The 21,621-nt window shown below is 35.2% G+C and overlaps 1 protein-coding gene across 1 annotated transcript; it reads left to right on the forward strand.

Moving 5' to 3' along the window:
- The first annotated feature begins 3,414 nt into the window (after window positions 1-3,414).
- LOC138695941 (uncharacterized protein CG45076-like) lies at window positions 3,415-19,180 on the forward strand. The gene is made up of 4 exons (XM_069820343.1): window positions 3,415-3,545; window positions 6,592-6,780; window positions 13,917-14,120; window positions 16,793-19,180. The coding sequence occupies exons 1-4, from the start codon at window positions 3,432-3,434 to the stop codon at window positions 17,087-17,089; spliced, it is 804 nt and encodes a 267-aa protein (XP_069676444.1). The 5' UTR covers window positions 3,415-3,431; the 3' UTR covers window positions 17,090-19,180.
- Window positions 19,181-21,621: the final 2,441 nt, after the last annotated feature.

A 21,621-nucleotide genomic window follows, 5' to 3' on the forward strand; every position in this document is an offset into this window, starting at 1 on the left:
GTCAATGTTATGATAATGCCAGTGTCATGGGCGGGAATTCAGGAGGCGTATCTACTCGCATACAAAAAACACTAAATAGAAATATAGCCTACTATATGTACACTGCTACAACCATCGCCTCCATTTGATTGTTTTGAGCACTGTATCTGAAATAACATTGTTATTCCACAGTTTTTTTTACCAATAAATTATGCTGCACGAGCTCTTCCATCATAGAAAAGTAGCAGCTTTATATGAAGGGAATACAATAGTGCCTATTTTGGAACAGCGATGGCCTGGTCATCTAGACATAACCAAAGTTATACTGGTACACTATAAGGGATTAATCTATAAGAGTGTTGGATTCGTAAAGAAGGTAATCTTAGTGATGAAGACTTTGCCAGCAGTAAAGGAATGAGAATTCTAATGGAGACCCCTGAATTTCATTTCTGTCTTGTTTTGTGCAGAAGCAGCTTGGAACTCCTGAATCCAGGTGACTCTGTATTTCCGAACCGAAAAGATTTCAATGTCTTGATCCCTACAAAAAGCTGGCAAAAATCAGACATAGGCTTATAAATTTAGTAAATAATAGATTATGCCTAATAAAAATACAAGCACACTCTTTTTGAAAGATATCTACAGAAATTGGGAAAACTTCAGTATACGGTTACCTCACTGTCAACAATTATCTTAAAGAGCAGATGTGTCTGTGTTTGTCGAATGCACATCATCATGCTTACGAAAAGGCACTTTTCAGTGCCAATAATTTATTTTGTGTGCAAAAGGTTGGAATTTAGGGGGAGAGGGGAAGGAAGGTAACCATGTTCTGAAGTTTATCCCAAAGCCTAATATGTAGTAGTGAAGTTTATGAGTTTGAGATGCTAAAGCAGCAATCAATTCGTCAGTTTTTTGTTTTTAAGTCCCTAATATTTCGATGAAAAATAGTTGAATTACTGTGTGAACTTCTACTCGAACAGGTGCAAGGTTCAAAATATAGATATTTGATTCTATAACGTTTGTCTTAATGGTTGGCACTGAATGTGATTATCACTAATGACAGGAGCCATCTAACAGCCATTGACTCATGTATGATAGTGTTCGGTATTTTGTGATACTGATATGAAGCTGTCAAATTATAAGCACAGTCAGCTTAGGACAAAATTCATGTAGAGAGTTTTCGTACTTCTCTTTAAAATAGTAGTTTCCTTTTTATATACAGGTAATTAGGTTATTATTAAATAGCTGTAAAATGACACAAATTAGCTTATGTCATCATTTTACTTAAATATAAAAACACTAATTATTTTAGATCACTGTATTTTCCAGGGGGGAGTAGATTACAGTGCTGCTCTGCCACAGATAAGGATCTATTTATTTTTAAAACTGTGTATTAATATTTACTATACTACATGCTAATTATTATTATTATTATTATTACTTTTTTGTAGCATAACTTGCTTACATTTTGTCTGTCGTCTACACTCTACAGTACACACAACTGTCCGAAGACAGGTCTGATACCAACAAGGCACCACTTATGAAGCAACTAAGCTAGGAGATAATGGGGTAAGGTGGCCAGTTGCTTTCCCCCTACACTCTACAGTGTACACCATTATTTGCTAAGTGTAAGTTAGTTCATTCATCACCGACGATGGTTCATTTCATTAATGTACTAGTTTTATAAAGTTAAAAATATAAGAAAAATAATAGTTGGCATGTAGGCTACAGTTTTTGTAGTAAAGAATTCCTTATCTGTGGTAGAGAGAGAGAGAGAGAGAGAGAGAGAGAGAAAGAGAGAGAGACTGTTTTTTACGCTGATATAGGCATTAAAAACGACAATATAGGATTTATTTATTTATATTATTATTATTATTATTATTATTATTATTATTATTATTATATTATTATTATTAGGTCTATTGTTCAAATCCTGGTTGGGACAAGTTACCTGCTTGAGATTTCTTCCAGGATTTTTCCTCAACCCATTAAGAGCAAATGCTGGGTAGCTTCGGTGCTGGACCCTGGACTCATTTTGCCGGCATTATCACTTCATCTCACTCAGAGACGCTAGATAACTATAGCAGTTGATAAAGCATCGTAAAATAACCATTACAATATTATTAGTACTGTACCTATTTACTTGGTTATTTAACGACGCTGTATCAACTACTCGATGGAATTGATGATAGCGAGATGAGGCTGAGGATTCGCCATAGATTACCTGACATTCGCATTACGATTGGGTAAAACCTCGGAAAAAACCCAACCGAGTAATCAGTCCAAGCGGGAATCGAACCCGTACCAGAGCGCAACTCTGGATTGGCAGGCAAACGCCTTAGCCGACTGAGTAACGCTGATGGCCATTATTATTATTATTATTATTATTATTATTATTATTATTATTATTATTATTATTAAATATGAACTATGGATGTATTACGAACTACCGCACGCGATTGACAAGTGACGAGAATTAAAATACGTTATATTAGCCGACTTCACTTCACCAGGAAGTCAGAAAGTCGACATATTAGGTGTATTATCTAGAGGTACATCATATTTGCTTTCGTCTGCACAAGAACTTCCCTTTATGATCTTGGCCATCTTTCATTCTGTACTTTTCTATTTTTTCTTTCAATTTAGATAATAAAATACGAAGATTCCCAAAATTATGGCAATCCCAAATTTATTATATATGATCTGTATAGCGCTAAATGCGCTGATCAATAAATTATATTAAAAAAATTATGTGGATCAGAGGCTCTTTCCTCTAAACCCACTGTGTATGAGGGTATCTTTGACGTTGATAATGATGATAGGTGCTACTATCATCCACTGGCGTGAACATAAGGGGCACAGGAGGGCTTCTACCATCTCGATGACGAAGAACAATTCTTGCACTATCAGTGTCATTAAATTAATCACGAAATAAAATGCCTTTCACGGATCAACATTACACATCGCCAACAATAAATTAATCAGCGAATAACTATTATAATAAATTGCCGGTATACATTATAAGCATAAAGACGAAGGCAGAAAATAGGAAAGACTAGAGAATGCTGGGTTTGCAGTGAAAGACCTGCCCTTGGGAAGAACACTATAAATGCATTCCAATCTAGTATCAACTCAAGAGGATATCAACTGCACTACTTAAATTACTCACATTTCACGCATGTGGCGTTAGTGTTCCATTGTTGCACATGTTACGCGATTCTGTTATCAATAACGTTCAAGTGCTCCACTTTCTTAATTTTACAAGCAGAAGCGAAGCAGAGTATAAGTTAGGCTCAGTTTATTGATAATGTTGTTTTGCATAAAGGAAAGAAATTACAAGTTTAAAAATACATACCGTACTATCTATTTTGGTAAAACGGCTACAGTGTAAGTTACGGTATATTATAGTCTTTCTCACTGACTGAAATATTACTTCGGACTTTGAATTGAATAGAATGCGATCTATTTTTATTTTATTGTTATGCACTTCCATTTCTACACAACGACATGTGCTTTCAACGAACAGCAAGAATTCTAAAAACAATGAAATGTCTGAGGTTAAATTAAACGTAAGTAGGACGGAGAAAACTGCAGCAATGCCAAGATATTTTGTTACCGTTACGTTTAAAATAAAGTGAGAGTGAACTTTACGCGTTATCATTCGACAGATCTTTGCTCGGAGCTTGAATGCTTTCCTATGACTGGTCTCACATGTAGGCCTAAATAACATTTTTTTCTGCTTTAAATTTCTTTTCCTAATGGTGCAAATGTATGTCCGAATATTATTGTACTGTTGGTTTTTAGTAGCAATATTTTAGCAGTAGCCTATAACAGACGGTAACAAAGTAAAATTTATCATCTTTCTCCCTCTCAGTGGTGGAAAAGGGAACTGATGATCAAGATTGACATGATTTCTCACTTTTCGTTATCGTAAATCTATCTTTGTTTCTGCTGTCTCAGTACTGGAATGGAACTAATATTTTGAAAATATAACCTTCAGAAATTCTGGACAACATTATTGGAATATGAAGAAATACTTAGAAGGCTTTGTGTACTGGTACCAGTAGTAGTCTACGTCCTTTTGGCGAAGTACGGAGTAGTGAAACTTTATTTGTTGATTTACTTCTTTGTTTATGGATAATCCGTATTTTTTATTTATAATAATTAAACACGTCGGTGAATGTAGAGTATCCAACGCCCACTGAACGAATATTTCACTTTTATCACTGCCAATGTTGCGCTATAATCGTATATGCAAGATAGGCTACAACGAAAACCTAAACTAACCAAACCTTACCTGTCAAAGAAGCAACAAGTTATACTAAATATGTGTAAAATTGGCCTATGTCTCTATAGTGGGCGGGACATAAGTAACATTGACCAACACGTCTAATCTTCATTTTAAAACGAAAAACAATGTGAAACTCTGAGGGCTACTTTCTTGTACCAACCAAGGCTGTCAGACGTCCTGGATTTCCCAGGATTGTTCTGGGTTTTAATGGTGTGTCCTGGATTGAGTTATATTTGTCCCCGAATGTCAATATATATATATATATATATATATATAGGCCTATACAATTTTTTCTCATCTCTATAAGTTATTTTTGAAATTCCTTCTTCATTTTTCAAGACTCTGTCCGATTACATTCAGCCACTGTAATGTTTATGATTTCATTTGTTCTACCAGTACACGCGATATTTAATTTCACAATAATTAAAATGCTTAATTTAAGAATAATGAAGAATAGACAAAGTGTGTGGTTTTTTTCATCAGTGACTGAAAGTTTAATCAACCCGCAGCTCATGTTCTTTTGAAATGAGGCGTGGTTCCATCTGGCTAGTCGTGTAAACAATAAAAAAAAACTCGCTCTTGGTGTTCTGAAAATCCACATGATGTACAAGAAATCCCTCTTCATGATAGTAAAGCTGGAGTTCGGTGCACTGTTATAATTGGTGCGATTTTTTACGAGTAGAATACATTTTGTGTTGCAGCACCCTGCCCAAGTGTTACAATTCCAAATGAAACTGCATACTACAGACACATATTGGCATTTTAGATATTACTAGTCGGGTTATTTTTTTACCTGCTTGCTAGTCTTCAGTATATACACACGTACTACTGAATTTTTCATTTGTTGGCGATTGATGATGTGTTTTTCTTTCCTTGTGCTGTGCTGGTTCCTACAATGTAGAGTGTGGAGCACCACATGCTCGTTGTCTTTGTATAGTTTCTAAATAAGAATTGCTAACAATAGAAAAGAAATTTCATAATGTGTAGACGACTGCAAACCCATATACTCAGAGGCTACCTCCACATTTTGACGCTTACGAGAAATGGTTCATCTAGGTTAGAATCCTCGAACCTTGGATCTAATGAAAAGAAATGTGGCTACTGGTCAACTGATTCGTTCGGACGTTCGGATATTTTGAGTTATACGTAAATAAAAATTGTCTCAGACTACTTTAACCTGCAAAAGCAATGCATGTCCTATTTGGACTCAGTGAGAAAAGTACAAGTTAGAAAATAGGTTTGTTCTGACCAGGGTTGCCAGATTTTAGATCTATCAAGGACGGACATCCTTCTTTCATCACATACAGTACTGTACTTACGTTTTGTCTTAAAGGAAGAGTGATATGAATGTGGGCAGAGTTGACATTTTCGTGACTGCAAAAAATTATTAAAAGTGATCCCTTTGTATGCATTTAAAGAAACTAATAATATGAATATCAAAATTGCAATTTTAATAAAAAAATATTGTATGTACATGTTTCCAAGCGCAAAACAATATTTATCTGTCTGTAAATTACATCACATTTGTGTGGCGTCTTTCTGAAGGGTTTCGGACAATAATATGTTATGCCAAATTATTATTAACTCAATGACTTAATAGTAGTTCTGTCTCATAGATTTCCCAGCCGTTTATTATTAATTGTAAAGCACAAATTCCATAAGATAGCATCACATGTGACAAAATATTTAAATTTCAATGTTTTTCATTGATTACAATGTCATAAAATTTATTGATAGCTAAATTGATATTTATTTTGTGACTTAACATATTATCGCTCTAAACCCATCATTTAACATACAGTATACATTTTCAGAGATTATATACATATTTATCACTGTACTTTATCATTTTCAACAAACTTTTTTTCCATTCTCTGTGCCATGCATTTCTGATGAACGTCTCTTTTTAAATGTTTAGGAATATTATATTCACAACTGAATTCGTTGTCACAAACCTTACACTTGCCAAAATAGTTTTTTTCTAATGTGCAAACCTACATTGTAAAAAAAAATTAATTTAAATTTAATGTAATTATTATTTAGGCCGAGTAGAAAATAGTTACTAGGTAGTGATAAAATTATACAACTGATGTTAATTTTCTAATGGCGGGACTTTTTGCGTCCCGCCTGGAATCGAAGCTGGACTCGAGATTTTTATATGAAAATCGGGACATGTCCCGCCAAATCGGGACATCTGGCAACCCTGGTTCTGACAGTACATGTCTTGTCCTCTATATCGCGACCTGTTCTTAAATGGTACTTTCCTTGTAACCTATGTATATTAAATATAAAGATAAGGTACAAAGTGTGACTGATTTTTGCAGCAAACAAAAGAGGTGGTTAATGAAGCAACTGATATATCTTGCCATGATGAAGACAGCAAAAATGACCAGGCAGTTGGACCTGGTGGTGGAGAAGTGCAGAAGGCCACAAGCATTGCTCAGAACGCAGCACAGACTGCGAAATCTGCCCAAGATGCCCAACAATTGGCAGCACAGAAGGCGGCACTTAAGGTGACACACCTGTAATTTACAGTGAGTCTCTAAGGTCGTGCAGCGACTATTGAACATGCACTGCCTAGGTCGAAGCAGTGCTCTCCCCAGTTAAATTCAGCCCCTTGGGGCAAGATAATGGTAACCTTGAATTTGTCTTCAGCATAAACTTAGGTTTTCATTATTCATAAATAAATTTAATAATAATAATAATAATAATAATAATAATAATAATAATAATAATAATACTTACTTGCTTTTAGGGAACCCGGAGGTTCATTGCCACCCTCACCTGAATGGGTTATTTATGAAAGGGCCTAAGTCGCTAATTTTGTGAAAATGAGTTTGTAATGTAATAACTGCTCTTTGGGTGTAGATACATCGATTTAGATATGAAGAGGACTAAGTTTCACACTCTAATGCTTAGTAGAATTTATGATACAATTTCTAGTTCAGCCTTAATTTCAAAATTTCGGTCTGTAAGCAGTTTTTCTTAAATTGTTAACAATTTGGTATTCAAGACTTAGGCCCTTTCATAAATAACCCATTCACATAAGCCTGCTATTGGTCCCTATCCTGAGCAAGATTAATCCAGTCTCTATCATCATATCCCACCTCCCTCAAATCCATTTTAATATTATCTTCCCATCTATGTCTCGGCCTCCCAACTAACACTCTATATGCATTTCTGGATTCGCCCATACGTGCTACATGCCCTGCCCATCTCAAACGTCTGGATTTAATGTTCCTAATTATGTCAGGTGAAGAATACAATGCGTGCAGTTCTATGTTGTGTGACTTTTTCCATTCTCCTGTAACTTCATCCCTCTTAACCCCAAATATTTTCCTAAGCACCTTATTCTCAAACACCCTTAACCTATATTCCTCTCTCAAAGTGAGAGTCCAAGTTTCACAATCATAAAGAACAACCGATAATATAACTGTTTTATAAATTCTAACTTTCAGATTTTTTGACAGCAGACTGGATGATATACTTTATTTTATTTCAAGGAGTGCAGTTCGGTGGTTCCTTTGAACACCCACTTACATATTTATGACTTACTACATAATCACCTCTGACAATTCCATCCTGTCCCCTCGTCTCAACATTGCACAGTTGCCACAATCCTGGTGACCCTTGACGGGATTTTGGAATTCGGAAAAGATGCAGCAATTCTGCCTCCATGTGGATTTGACGGGAGTCTGTCAATTCTTCTGAATGAGGGTTGTGATTGGTTACTGACAGGAGAAGACAAGATTTCCGTCACAGTAAGGAAGACATTTATTTATGACAACCAATTAGTAGGGGGCAGTAGAAGGTCTGTCGGCAAAGTCCTTTCTATGAAACTGCACTCCTTGAAATAAAATACAGTATAAAAGCACCGAATAATAACAGGAATTTCCCATATTTATTCTGTGTTTAATTTCCTCCCGAATATCATTATTATTATTAATAATAATAATAATAATAATAATAATAATAATAATAATAATAATGTGCTTGTCAATAGCTGTTGGCAAATTATAGTCCAGCACAATAATACAATAAAAACAAATAATACAAATTAATGTTATAATAGTGTTACAGCTTTAAAAACAATTAGTAAAGAAATAGAATGAAGAAGGTTAACTACTGGTAATGTAATTAAAACAAACATATAAATGAATTAATATAGTCAAAGATTATATAGAAAAGGAAAAAAATAAAAAATGACTGAAGTTTAGAGACTATATAATACAAATTAAATCACTTAACAAATAGCTACTACTATACATTAAATGAATCGATATTACAACCCTGCATATTAGCATTTTTTATGCATCTAGAGACCGGAGAAAGAGATTTAGAATTTCCAGTATAGAAAATTTTGTCAACTCTAAAGTCTTTAGAAGGAATACGAAAGCTTATGAAAGAAGCTGACATTACTTATGAAAATAATAATAATAATAATAATAACTGATATAATAATTATGTTTTCCTGCCTTTTTTAATCAGTTCACACAATTCCTGAACATAAAGCTTGTTTACTCTTGTTGCAAAAACACTTTTAGAAGCATGTTGAAATAGAAATATACGGTAATTGTGGGTTACCATTATTTTGTCCCAAGGGGCTGAATTGGTTCCGTAACCATAGCAGAAAGAAAAATAGTTACCTTATTTATTTATTTATTTCGCCACCATACACAGACTGGAGAAACCATTTACACTACTTTGCTATTCACATAATTTATGGGTCATTTGTGGGTCATTCCATATCAAAAAATCATAATCATAGCAATTCTCAATCTTTGTATTTTTTATTTTAGCGAAACTTGTTCCACATTTAAAAGATATAACTGTGTATAAAAAGTAGTCATTTTTTAATTTTTTAGTGACTGGATTTCAAGGTATCGTTCTTTGAAATTTAGATAATATGTCAAAATTTGATGTATATTGACCAGTAAAAGTGTTATATTTTCAAGATTGATAAAGATACAGTTGTGGTACAGATGCCATTGGAAAGCTTATGTACCGTAGTTAGCTTTCAAATAATACATAACATGACCTGAAAAATTTGTTTAACTTTAAAAGGTCATCCAACAATTTAAAAAAGTGAATAGAAAAATCCGCGCCTTATTTTTATTTAAAAAAATATATTTAATGTATCATTTAATGTACTAACTATGTTCCAAGTTTGAATTTGGGACGATAATGGAATCAAGAGATATAAATTAATAGTTAGGCCCTACTAGTTATAACCCACATTTCTGAAGTTGGAACATACTGTATAGCCCCCTAGTAAGATTTCAATACCTACAAGGAATTTCAGTTACACTAAGTCTTATTTTTCGACAATGGGAGGAACAAGTGGTAAGTTCATTGCCTCCCACATCACCTAGTCTGCAACTAAGATATTACTAGGATGCGAATGAGAAGAGAATTTATAGTTGCGACGCTGTTATTCCCGGCATAACTCCTCCTTTTTGCTTACGTCTTAGGAGGTGTAGGCTCTATAAAGTCTAGGTAGGTAGTATCGTTCACCATTTTTGTTCTTTCATTGCCGAGCTACCAGACGAGGGATCTATTTGCCAAACCGTTAAACATTATCATGTCGTAGCTCCTATGATAATAAATCAAACACACTGTAATGCAGCAAATAATTGAGCGGCAAATAACGTCCTCGTGTGCTTTCTGCGAACGCCAACGAAAGAGCCAAAATGGCGGGTGATTATATTAAGTATTTATCGAGCCTTAGGAAATGCATGACGTCTTCATCAGCAAATTACAAGACGCACACGTTTAAATGTAGCCGACCTGCAACATGATTGACTGCTGGAAATTAGAGCGACGGGACTATAGTTGTGAGCACAGATGAAACACAGAGACTTTAATTTGGACTTAGAGGTCTTTAGTGTGCTGGAAAACCCTGACATGGGACACGCGGTTTAAAGTTCCTCCCGAAGACTTGTGCTCCGAATTTTTGCGTATTAGATACCCTAAGGAATTTTAAAACACATTTTCAGGCGAGTTTTGTTGTGCCTATAATTTCTAAATTACACGACATATTCGAATGAAGTAAACAGTGATCAACAGAGGATAAATGTATCCAACGTGACTTTGATTTGGAGCAAGTGATGTCATCTAGCGATATGTGAAAAGGGAGAAGTTGCACGAACTGGCGGCCTGTAAATTCAAGAGGTTGTTTTTGAATAGAAAATTATTAATTAATTAATATAATTGTTTTGTCGTGGATGCTAGACAGTCAAGAGCAGTTTACATACCGAAAGTCAAATACAATTAAAAAATATTGAACAATAACAGAATCAGGTCCATGACTGCCGAAGCCTTGAGGAAGAAAGGTCTCACTGTAGACGAAGAAGTCCATGGCATCTCTCAAGAGGAATCCTATCGGCAAATTGACATGCTTGCCATTCCACCAGTCTCTACATCCGGCTACATTATCGACCTGACTATCAGGTTCGAGGCACAGGAACAACAGCCCGCTGAAGTCCAAGCAGAAAAATACAGGATTTATGAGCCCACAGTTCCATTCTATTTGGAGAAATATCACCTCACCTCCATTGAAGTAGTTGGCCTCTTTGTCACTTTCTGCAAGAAGTTCCAGCTGAACAACAACTTCATTTGTGATGTTTCCTTTACTTGCCATTTTAAAATACCACCTGTACTTTGTTCCCTAAAGAGGAAGAACTTTTGTTTGAACGTCTAATCCATTTATTATGTTTAGGCCTGTTATATGTATGCTCTTATCCTTCCTGTACTTAATTTCCCTTTTTTTGTTTGTTCCCCACATTTCTCTTTTGTGGTCTGTTTTTGTTTTCACTCTGTGTGTTATGCTTTGTCCATTGAGGCAGTCCTGTTATTGGGAAAGCTGAAAGAGTATCTTTCTTCTTTCATCAACCATATCCCTAATGATAAAAATAACAATAAAATACAAAACAACAAAGAAAAGAAAGACGTATTCATGCAATCATCAGGATTCTCTGACTTCTCTGTCATTTTTTATCTCAAGAAGTTTTCAATTGGAGATATAATTCTGTAGAAAATTATAGCAAATTGGCTTATTTTTTGCTCTATTTGTATAATGATTAGAATCAAGTTCATTTGTACAGCAATTTGTATAAATATCTGAAAGCTCAAACATTTGTATTTGAACAAGTTTTCAGGTAGACGAATAATAAAATTGTGAGAATACAGACGTGGACAGATTATTACCAAAATTGAAGATTTTTATTATATATTTTTACAAAATATGATTCTTCAATTCAGACTGCATTTGACATTTTTGCGTATTTCCAAATTATTAGTAAAATTGAAGATTTGTATTGTATATTTTTTAGAAAATTTGACTCTTCAATTTGGACTACATTTGATATTTACAAATTATTAGCAAAACTGAAGATTTTTACTATATATTTTTACCAAATTCGACTCTTCAATTTAGACTACAGTTCACATTTTGGATATTTCCAAATAATTAGCAAAACTGAAGATTTTTATTTTATATTTTGACAAAATTTGACTCTTCAACTTAGACTGCAGTTGACATTTTTGCATATTTACAAATTTTTAGCAAAATGAAAGATTTTTTTATATATATTCTTACAAAAATTGGCTCTTCAATTTAAACTACAGTTGACATTTTTGCATTTTTCTGTCTACTATAATGATAGAAATATGAAAAATTGTCAACTGTAGTGTAAATTGAAAAGTCAAATTTTGTAAACAGAATTATCATAAAAATCGTCAATTTTGTTAATAATTTGTCCACGTCTGTAATTAATTTCTTTTATATAAACTTTTTTTGTAGACGTATTGTCTGTACCATTTCACATATTAATTTAGCTTATGTAAGAGCAAAGATTACAAAATGAGGATTGGAACCGATTTTGAGTAAACAGACATTCTGTGTTATTTTCGTCAAAAATAAATTCATTAATTTTTCTTGGTAAAACATATTTATATGCATCATTCCCGGATGTAGCAATAGTTAAAAGTTTAAGACAGGGCTGATTGGGACATCTATTAAGAAGAGAAGAACAAACCTTGATAAAAGTTCTTAACTGATGCTGAGTTCTTGGCAATAAAGCCATTAACTCTCTTGCTCTCAATATAGTAATGATGTTGCAAAAAGTTTTAATGTAGGCACCATATTTTTGTGTTATGGCGGTTATATCACCTAAACACAATCCTCGAATTGCTTGGAGGACCACATCTGCTGTTGGTTGGCGGGTCCATATGACTTGTCAGACAACTCCACCAACCATAACCCCTCTTCACCACTTATGAGACGCTTGTGTAAGCCATGGCAGGTCAACATGCAGAAAAGGCATTTCCTCCATTTTTGGTGGAACAGTTATCCACTATGACTTGGTCCCCAGAGTCTCGTTTGTTAAAACAGGTTGCACCATAGATGGGATTTGAGTAGGAGAGGTTATGGAGTGCACTTCACTACTCCTTGCAACCCTCCCTGATAAAAATTGCTTGGAAAGAACTACCAAATAGAAGGAGACCTTTGGGACGGCCCAGATTCCGATAGAATGTCCAGGTGCAAATGGAATGAATAGAAAGAAATAGGACCACGGCAGAAGATAGATAAGTTTGGCAGAAAATTATGATTGAGACCAAAGCCTTCCGAAGTTTGATGTGCCACAGTGCATGATTGGTTGGATGGTTGACTGATTGATTTATTTAATCCTGGATTGACTAACTTCGTAATTATAGAATATGGACAGGATTCGTCCAGCAGGTTTACAGCATCCTGAAAATAACCTTTTTGTTGTAAGAGATGCTGACAATTAGTAGGTTATTTTACGACGCTTTATCAACATCTTAGCTTATTTAGCGTCTGAATGAGATGAAGACGATAATGCCGTTGAAATAAGTCCGGGTTCCAGCATCGAAAGTTACCCAACATTTGCTCATATTGGGTTGAGGAAAAAACCCGGAAAAAACCTCAAACAGGTAACTTGCCCCGACCGGGAATTGAACCCGGGTCACCTGGTTTCACGGCCAGACGTGCTAACCGTTACTCCACAGGTGTGGACCTGACAATTAGAGGTCTTGGTTGCAAATATGTTGCCTGTTTTGCAATATTATCGACTTTCTCGTTTCCAGGTATACCACAATGACTAGGTATCCATTGAAATGTTATTTCCTTTTGGAGTTCTTTTAGTTTACTTAGTTGTTTCTGAACTGGAATAATTCTATGTGCATATAGGTTTGGTACATATTTAATTATATTAAATATAGCCAGCCCCTTTGGAGTCGGTAAGTATGCAAATAGATTTTTCAGAAATTTGAGTAACACACTGAAGAGCAGCATCAATAGTTAGCAATTCAGTGTCAAGACTGGAGGAGGATGAACACGGTATGAAATAACTTTCTTGATATTTTGGAATATAATACCCTGCTCCTGATGTCCCATTATTAGGATTTAGAGATCCATCTGTATAAATTTGAAGGTGATCCTTATATGTACTGCAGAATAGCAAAATCATGTGGATAGGAAATGTTAAACACCTCATTAGGGAAATAATAATTGGAATTATTCCAACAGAAACTTTAAAATATCTTCCTAGAGGAAGGAGATACTGTAATCAGAACAAGTAGGAAACATAATCACCAACAGAAAAAGTACATGTTTTTTTTTATGCAGGTAAAATCACAACTTGCAGAGAAAGCATCACAAGCTGCAGAAACAGCAGAGGTGGCGATGACAGGTAGGCAGTCCTTAATGGAGCATATAGAGAAACAGCTGCATGAGGCTGAGACCTTGATGGAGGATCAGAGCCGTTCACTGCAGGATGCTGAGCAGTTGGCGCAGTCATCTATACAGTCTGCAAAGCTCGCAGCTCAACAGGTGGGCACATGCAGCTTACTGTATGAATGTATATATTTGTCTTTAAGCAATATACCTTTCGGTGAGGTGGCACTTCACATTATTAATATACAGTGTCGTCTCACCGTTTTACACGCCTCTTGTACATGTCAATTGGGACATTATTTATTCTTAATTTATTATTGCAATTCTTCCACTAGTCTTTTTTGTCTTTCATCAATTCTTCCTCTACTTTACTCCTAACCCATCGTTATACCAAAAATACTGTAAACCCCCTCACTCTACATCTCTAATTATTTGCACTTTTCACTACTCCCTTTTCCACATTGCTACTTTTTAGGTCTTAGTTTTCTTCTCTCACAATTTATTTCCCCTCCACACCATTTCCCTAAGTCATACTGTTTTTTTCACCTTGTTTTCCCCTCTTCCTTCATCACTGCTCCCTGAACTATCTCCTACTTGCGTTACTCTACTTCTAGTCAGCCTCGATTTAGATCTTAGTCCCTTCACCCACTTCGGAATTGCTCCCATCTGATGTCCACTATTTCCATTCGCTTGCATTGTGGTCTTGTTCTGCTGAGCTTGCTGAACTTGCTGAATACCAGTTCACGTCACTCCTGTTTCTTCTTCGGTTGACGTCACTGCCTGATTTCCGGAAATTTTCGCTGAATTTGATACATTTGCATTTGACTCACGTACACTCACCACACTTGTGTCACTAACCTCGCCTTTAGATACAATATTCTTGATTTTTTTCTTTCAAAATTTTTCTGTTCCTTTCCTTTTCTTCTGAGTCTACGATCGGTTCTTTTCACGTTACTAAGCACTCCTCTACACTAAAAACCAAATTGTTTATATTAATTTTGTCCTTGATGAGTTTCGCGAATTGTCCATTTTTTCGTGCTGCTTTAAGAAAAGGGATTAAAACTCGTCTTCTACTTCTCACTTCATAGCTCCAGTCGTCATCTATTCTGATCGTTGTGTTCTGTAGCATCCTTCTATTCTTCATTATCCTCTCCATTGTAACCACACTCTTAAATTTTACTAATATTGGCCTAATTTGTTCTGTATTTTGTATTTGCTTCTTTCCTACTCTAAATGCATCCTGTACTTGTCCATAGCTCACGTCCATACCAAAACACTCCCAACACACTCCTAATATCTTCTCATATGTATCGATACTCTGTTCTCTATCTTTTTCTTCTATCCCGAAAAATAACAAGTTCTTCCTCCTCTTTTCCTCCTCAAATTGATCCCATCTGCTTTTCAGAATTTCGTTTTCCAGTTGAATTTCTTCCCTCTTCTTCCTTAGCTCTGCCATGCTCTTCTTCATTTCAATTAGGTCTTGTTTCACTGCACTGTCCATCATTTCACTATTACGCACACTTATTCACCGGTTTAACACAGGTCAACGCCTCTACTACACGTTACTATCCCCTGACTTGCACAAAGTGAACCGACTTCCTCTGCAACTTGCTTAAGACTGAGCTTACTGTATTTATTACAGCAAAACTTGAGTCACAGATAATGCATTAGCCTGTTCTATTCTTCGTCGTCATGTTTTGTAGTTTGTCAGAATCCTCTAAAAAGTTTTCGTATTTGTTGTTCTGAATTCTATAATTTGAGTCTAAGAGCCAAATAATAGGATTCAGTGTTGGAAAATATGGAGATTTGCTCATAGTGTGAAACTTTTTACGAAATATTATAAAATATGAAAAAAAAAAAAAAAAAACACAAATACCTCCATTTCGATTCTACTCATAACAAAAAAATATGATTTCCAATATTCTGTGATTAATGGTGTAAAATATGAAATTTCATATTTTTCCGGTCTCTACTGCGTGTTCAGTTCAAAATGTGTCATAGCTCGCCGTATGCCGTCATGTGGCTAGCCAATGAGCCTAGAGAATTAAATTTTCCTACACTTCCACAGAGGAGTATTACCTATGTGCCAGAGAAGTTGCCTGGCAAGTACGGCGTTCATTCAGATGAGTACTTAACGATATGTACCGTAATGCCGGTAGTGGCAGGAATGTGAACTGTTTGGAAACACGTACTGAGGTGAGTTTTTTTCTTACTGTCGGGATATGGGGAGAGGGTTAAGACGATTACTTACGTATTTGTTGACATTAACTTCGACGGACATGGAGCATTTGATTTGTGTGTGGAATGTTACCGTACACAACCGATGATAACAAATACCATGCGTACGACTTGCCCGCGCAAAACACAGTTCGAAAGAGGTTGTGGTAGCACACAGACCGTGCAGACCGCCATCTGTTGCTACGACGTTCAACTTATACTGTACACGTTCTCAAGTTCAGATTTAACGCCTTGATTAATAAGCAACTTCTCTGACATAAAAGCTGAAACTCGCTTCAAATCGCTGACTCTCAACAGTGACGTCATAACACACTTTGAAATGAACACTCAATAGTTATAATCACCTGGTCATGATGTTAAAGAACTTCTACTTAAAATTGCATTAAGCTGTATACTTATATCCAGGGACAGTAAACTCGTATTGTAAATAGCATAACAGCAACTAAGGTAATGGGAGAGACTGAGCTCTCTGAGAGAGACTGTTTCCCGGCCCTGCTCTATGTAGACATTAATTTTTTGGTCCTACAGAATTATCTGTGATGGTCACCAATGTATACAAATAAATTTTTAATACTTATGTCCTTCGCCAGTTGAAGACGTTGAACAGTGCTATGCAAGTGGCTCAGCATTCGATGTCTGCAGCAGATGCCACTGTAGAAGGGGCTCAACAACAGCTGGCACAGAAAACTCAGTTCTTAGAGCTGGCCAAACAACGTGCTCAGACAATAGACAGGAAGCTGACAAAAGAACGCAATGCCTTCTCCAACACGAAGAAAGCTGTCCAGACTGCTTCCGCAGCTGCAAAAACTGCTAAGGATAATGCCAATCGTGTCCGTCGTAAGGGCAGATATTACAAATATCTTGTACATCTACCACCATGCCACTGAGAATATCTGTGCTGCTTCTATGTATCCAGATTATAATCTGGTATGTTCACAAATGAAAAATATATGTAAATTGAAACACAAAATACACAGACTATCAGTTTAACAAGGGTACTCTTAATGAGCTTAAGTCGAAACCTCCCCTCAAACTACATACATTGCTAGAGCTCCAGGGCAAATAGACAAATACAAAAAATCAGCTGCCCATACCTAAGTTTGCGAAATTAAAGCCTGAATAAAAGATTAACGAAAAATTGAGTAGATCACTACCTCTAGTGGATAGTTTCTCAGCTGGCAAAAAGCGTTGAACATACATGACAGAGTAGTGATTCACGGAGGATAACAACTCAGCTATTCCCTCTAAGTGCGCACTATTGTTTCTTAATGCAACATTCCAAGTAAGTCGCACACCCTTACAGTTAATATTTTACATTTTGCCTATCGACAGTGGAAATATATCTGTGTGCACAGTTTGAGTGAAGGTTTTGATATAAGCTCATTAATAATTCTCTTGTGAATTAGAGTGAAGAATCTGCCAATGTCATAAAAATATAATATTGTGTTACAGTACGTCCAGTATGCTGTTTGACAAGCAGTTTGTGCCTGTGGAATGTTAGTTCTTTCTACACTTTTTGTTGTCTTTTTCTTCTATTCTATACTCCCATATTTAACCAGAGCCATCCATTAGCCTTTCCTTAAGTAAATCTGAAGAAAATTCTGAAGGTCTTGAAGTAAAGCACCAACTATGAGACAGATTCAATTTCACATTGTAACTCAGTCTGACTTCAGTAACTGAATACAGAAGATTTTTCTGCTAGCAATATGTGGCTTGTGTCATTGAAAAGAGATGTGCAAATAGCAGTCACACAATAATGAAAGATTTTTTCACAAGTTAATTAACAAGTCATAGGCCTATTAGTGAAAATAAATAGTAATAATGTGTGTCTGATTTAACATTATTAGCAATTATGGTTATTGTTATTATAGTATATTAATTAAAGAAGACATTTATCAATGAATTAAACTTTTACTTTCAATACACATAATCAAGTAATAAAATAAGATCTGATCCCATTAAAAATGTCATAACCCTTCCAGGACGATATGTCCACTATCTCACGTCCACAGCTATTTTGCCCAAGGAAATTAGTCCAGCAAACATTTCGTCCACCAGAAAATTTGTCCATTAGTATTTCGGTCAAGAATTATTGTGTCCATAATTTTTTTCCCAATTTTTCTTTGTCCACTAATTTCTGTGCCAACTAAATATTTTGTTCTCGAATATTTTGTAATTTTTGGGTAACAAGTGGTTCCAATATACAATTAAAAAAAAAAACAAGGATTCCTATGAAAACGTATTTAATTATATTGTAGCATAATAATGTTCATTTCAATGGAAATATGTAGTTCATTAGTTCAGTATTAAATTTTGAAGTAAATGAAAACATTTAACATGGCTTATATGATAACAACCGTAAGAGGGCAGGACATGCTAGATCATAACAATTATACTTACCACTTTCATTCACACAGTAGAAATGGTAGAAGTACATATTGGGGCTGTGAAAAAAGGCAAATATGCAATGCCCATTGCATAACCGACATTCATCACACTGCTGGAATACATATTACGAAAGAAGGTAAAGTGGAAGTAAACAATCCAACAGAACGCATAAAACGCAGGGCACCAAGATATCCACCACAATTATGGAATGTATACGACGAAGTTTTAAATGGAATGCAAAAGACAAATAATTTTGTAGAAGTTTGGCATTTGAGGTTTCAAAAATTAATAGTAACTCACCATTCGTCCATTTGGAAATTCTTAGAGCACTTACAGAAAGACCAACAAGAAAACGAAGCACTGATCATACAGTTGATGGGAGGCCATACTAACATTTGCTATCCTATTGAAAAAAGGTACATCATTAACCAAACACAAATTCGACAAAGAGTGGGCAGATATCAAGAATACTGTAACAGTAACAACATTAACTTGTACCTATGTGCTACAAGTTAGCAACTAAATTGTACTCAGAAGTAATCGGAGAAGAAAATCTGGAATAGTCTAACTTGGAATTTTATAACATTTACGTCATTATGATATTGTACGTTTTTATAGTGAGTAAATATTATTACATTAATTATTATTATTATTATAGTGGTAGTGATATAGTAGTAATGGTGTATTAGTTTTAAACCATTTATGCAAATGGACAATCAGGAATACTGCACGCAGTGTACTGGATGAGACAATAAAATGGACAACTTAATAAAGAGGATGTAGGACATAATAAAATGTGGACCAAACTTTCAGAGGACAAAATAGCACAATGGACATTTAAACTGTAGACGAAATAATAGTGGATATAAAACACCAGAGGACGAAAAAATATAGTGGGCTTATGTGAGGGCGGCACTGAACCTGCGAGTTCCTTAAAAGCCATTTGTATTGTATTGTAAGTGTACATTTTTAACAATCAGGCTGTGTTTGCGACCCTTTCACAGTTTAGACAAAAAACCTATCTCGCCTATTCCAATAACCTAGAATGTGACTACCTAAAAATCTGGTCCCTACTTATGGGTAAGAATTAGCAGCTCCATCTATGTATGTATGTATGTGCAACAACATGATGCAAAAATAATGTAAACACAAAGCAATTTAGCTTCCCTACGCTAATTTTTAAGACACACTAGTTTAATAGTTTGAAAGAAAATTAGTAACAAATTCGACTAAACCAATATATTACAAGTTTTAAATCTGTATAAGTGAATTCCAAATAAAAACTTTTAAGTAAACACATTATTATTTTCAAACACCAACTTCAACTTACTCCACCTATCACTAAATCCCTAATACTCCTACAGTTGAAAATTTTGTGAGGTACTATACATGAAATTGATTGTATCAAGACATTTACCAGACTCGATTCTTATATATAACCACAGTAATATATACAATCAAGAAGCTCAATGCGTAGTAAATGTGCATCCATAGACAGTTGCTAACCACTAGGACAATGCGAACTAGTACCGTCACAATCTATTAGTTCCTAGCACCCTCACAACTCAAGCTTCGTGACTGTATATAGTAGACTGTGATATAACTCTCATTGCAACTTACCCTTCAGTCTCAATTCTGTCATTCTGTATACAGTTAGTTGTGGAAGTCAGTCTTTTAGATCATCTGTTTAGAATCATCCATTGACATTCAGGGGTTGTAAGGTCTGTTGCAACCCTTGACATCACAACCACTTGTGCAGACATATTTCACTTTACCTATACAAAATGTAAGAAACTGTTACATATAGAAGAGAAAACTACATGTAGAGTGAGAAATGTTATAGTGAACAGTGTACAGAAAGAGATACGAAATACTACAATGCTAGTAATAGCTAGTATTATCTAATTGATTAAATTTATAGCCAATTAAGTTAGGGAAAAACACTAGACATCTTTCATGGATTGGCTTACCATGGGAGATCAACGGAGCCACCCTAACTCCAGTATGAAGCCATTGCCCAATAGGAATCTTCTGGCTAAGTATGTTGATATTTCTACTCTCATTTCATAATGCTACTTGTAAAAGAGCTCAAAAACAACTCATAATATAGGATTTTTATTTCATTAGCATCTGTCTTTTTTAAGAATAAAATAACCAAATATATTTTAAATTTTTAAATTAAATTATGAAGCTTGTTAACATTTGTAAAATAATATATAGGCTACCATATCTGTAAATTAACGTGATTTTATAACTGAAAATAATGTAAGTTAATGTTCCATTCACTGAGATGGAATCTGTCTGTGGAATAAGGAGAAACATTGCTAGAACCAGAGTCTGTTTCAAGAAATAACACGAAAAAGATGAAAAAGCTTTACTGGTCAAAAACTACGAAAGTTCTTGATTAATGTGACCAGTGCCCTGAACAAACGGAACAGAACAGAAGATATATGAGAAAAGCAACTGACAAAATTGCAAAAAGGAATGTAGCATATTCAGAAAGCCTCTACAAAAAGACCTCGCATGTCTTCAATGTGAACAGTCTGCTAACATATTATTTTCTGTTTTAAAATATTGTACATTTCAGAAGAAAACCTTCCTAACATTATAGGTAAAGCTCTGGGCTCTGGAGCTTTTAAGATACAGTAAAACCTTGGATTACGAGTAACTTGATTTGCGAGTGTTTTATAAAATGAGCGAACAATGGGCAGACATTTTTGTTTGATAAACGAGCGATGTCTTGCAATATGAGCAGCATGATTTGTACGTAACTTGATTTGCTTGTGAGCAACAGCAAGAGGCAATGGAGGGGATCTCATCTGAGGAGGAAGAGGAGAAAAGAGCGGACGAATTCCTCGCTTCAAATGAGATTAAAGAGGTGTGTAAAAAATTTGAAGCAGTACAAAATTTTGTTTAAATTCACCATCCTTATAAGGTTATAGCAGTGCGTGTAATAAATATATTTAATGACAACGCAACATCACATTTCCGCAAAATCCTCAAAACGAGGCAAAAGCAGGTGTCCTTGGAT

The sequence above is a fragment of the Periplaneta americana genome, chromosome 3 (assembly GCF_040183065.1).
Source record: "Periplaneta americana isolate PAMFEO1 chromosome 3, P.americana_PAMFEO1_priV1, whole genome shotgun sequence".
Classification (NCBI taxonomy): domain Eukaryota; kingdom Metazoa; phylum Arthropoda; class Insecta; order Blattodea; family Blattidae; genus Periplaneta; species Periplaneta americana.

Coding starts and splice junctions, on each gene's coding strand:
- LOC138695941 (XM_069820343.1), top strand. CDS start 3,432: ATGCGATCTATTTTTATTTTATTGTTATGCACTTCCATTTCTACACAA. Junction 3,546..6,591: donor TGTCTGAGGTTAAATTAAAC/GTAAGTAGGACG, acceptor TGATTTTTGCAG/CAAACAAAAGAGGTGGTTAA. Junction 14,121..16,792: donor CAAAGCTCGCAGCTCAACAG/GTGGGCACATGC, acceptor GTCCTTCGCCAG/TTGAAGACGTTGAACAGTGC.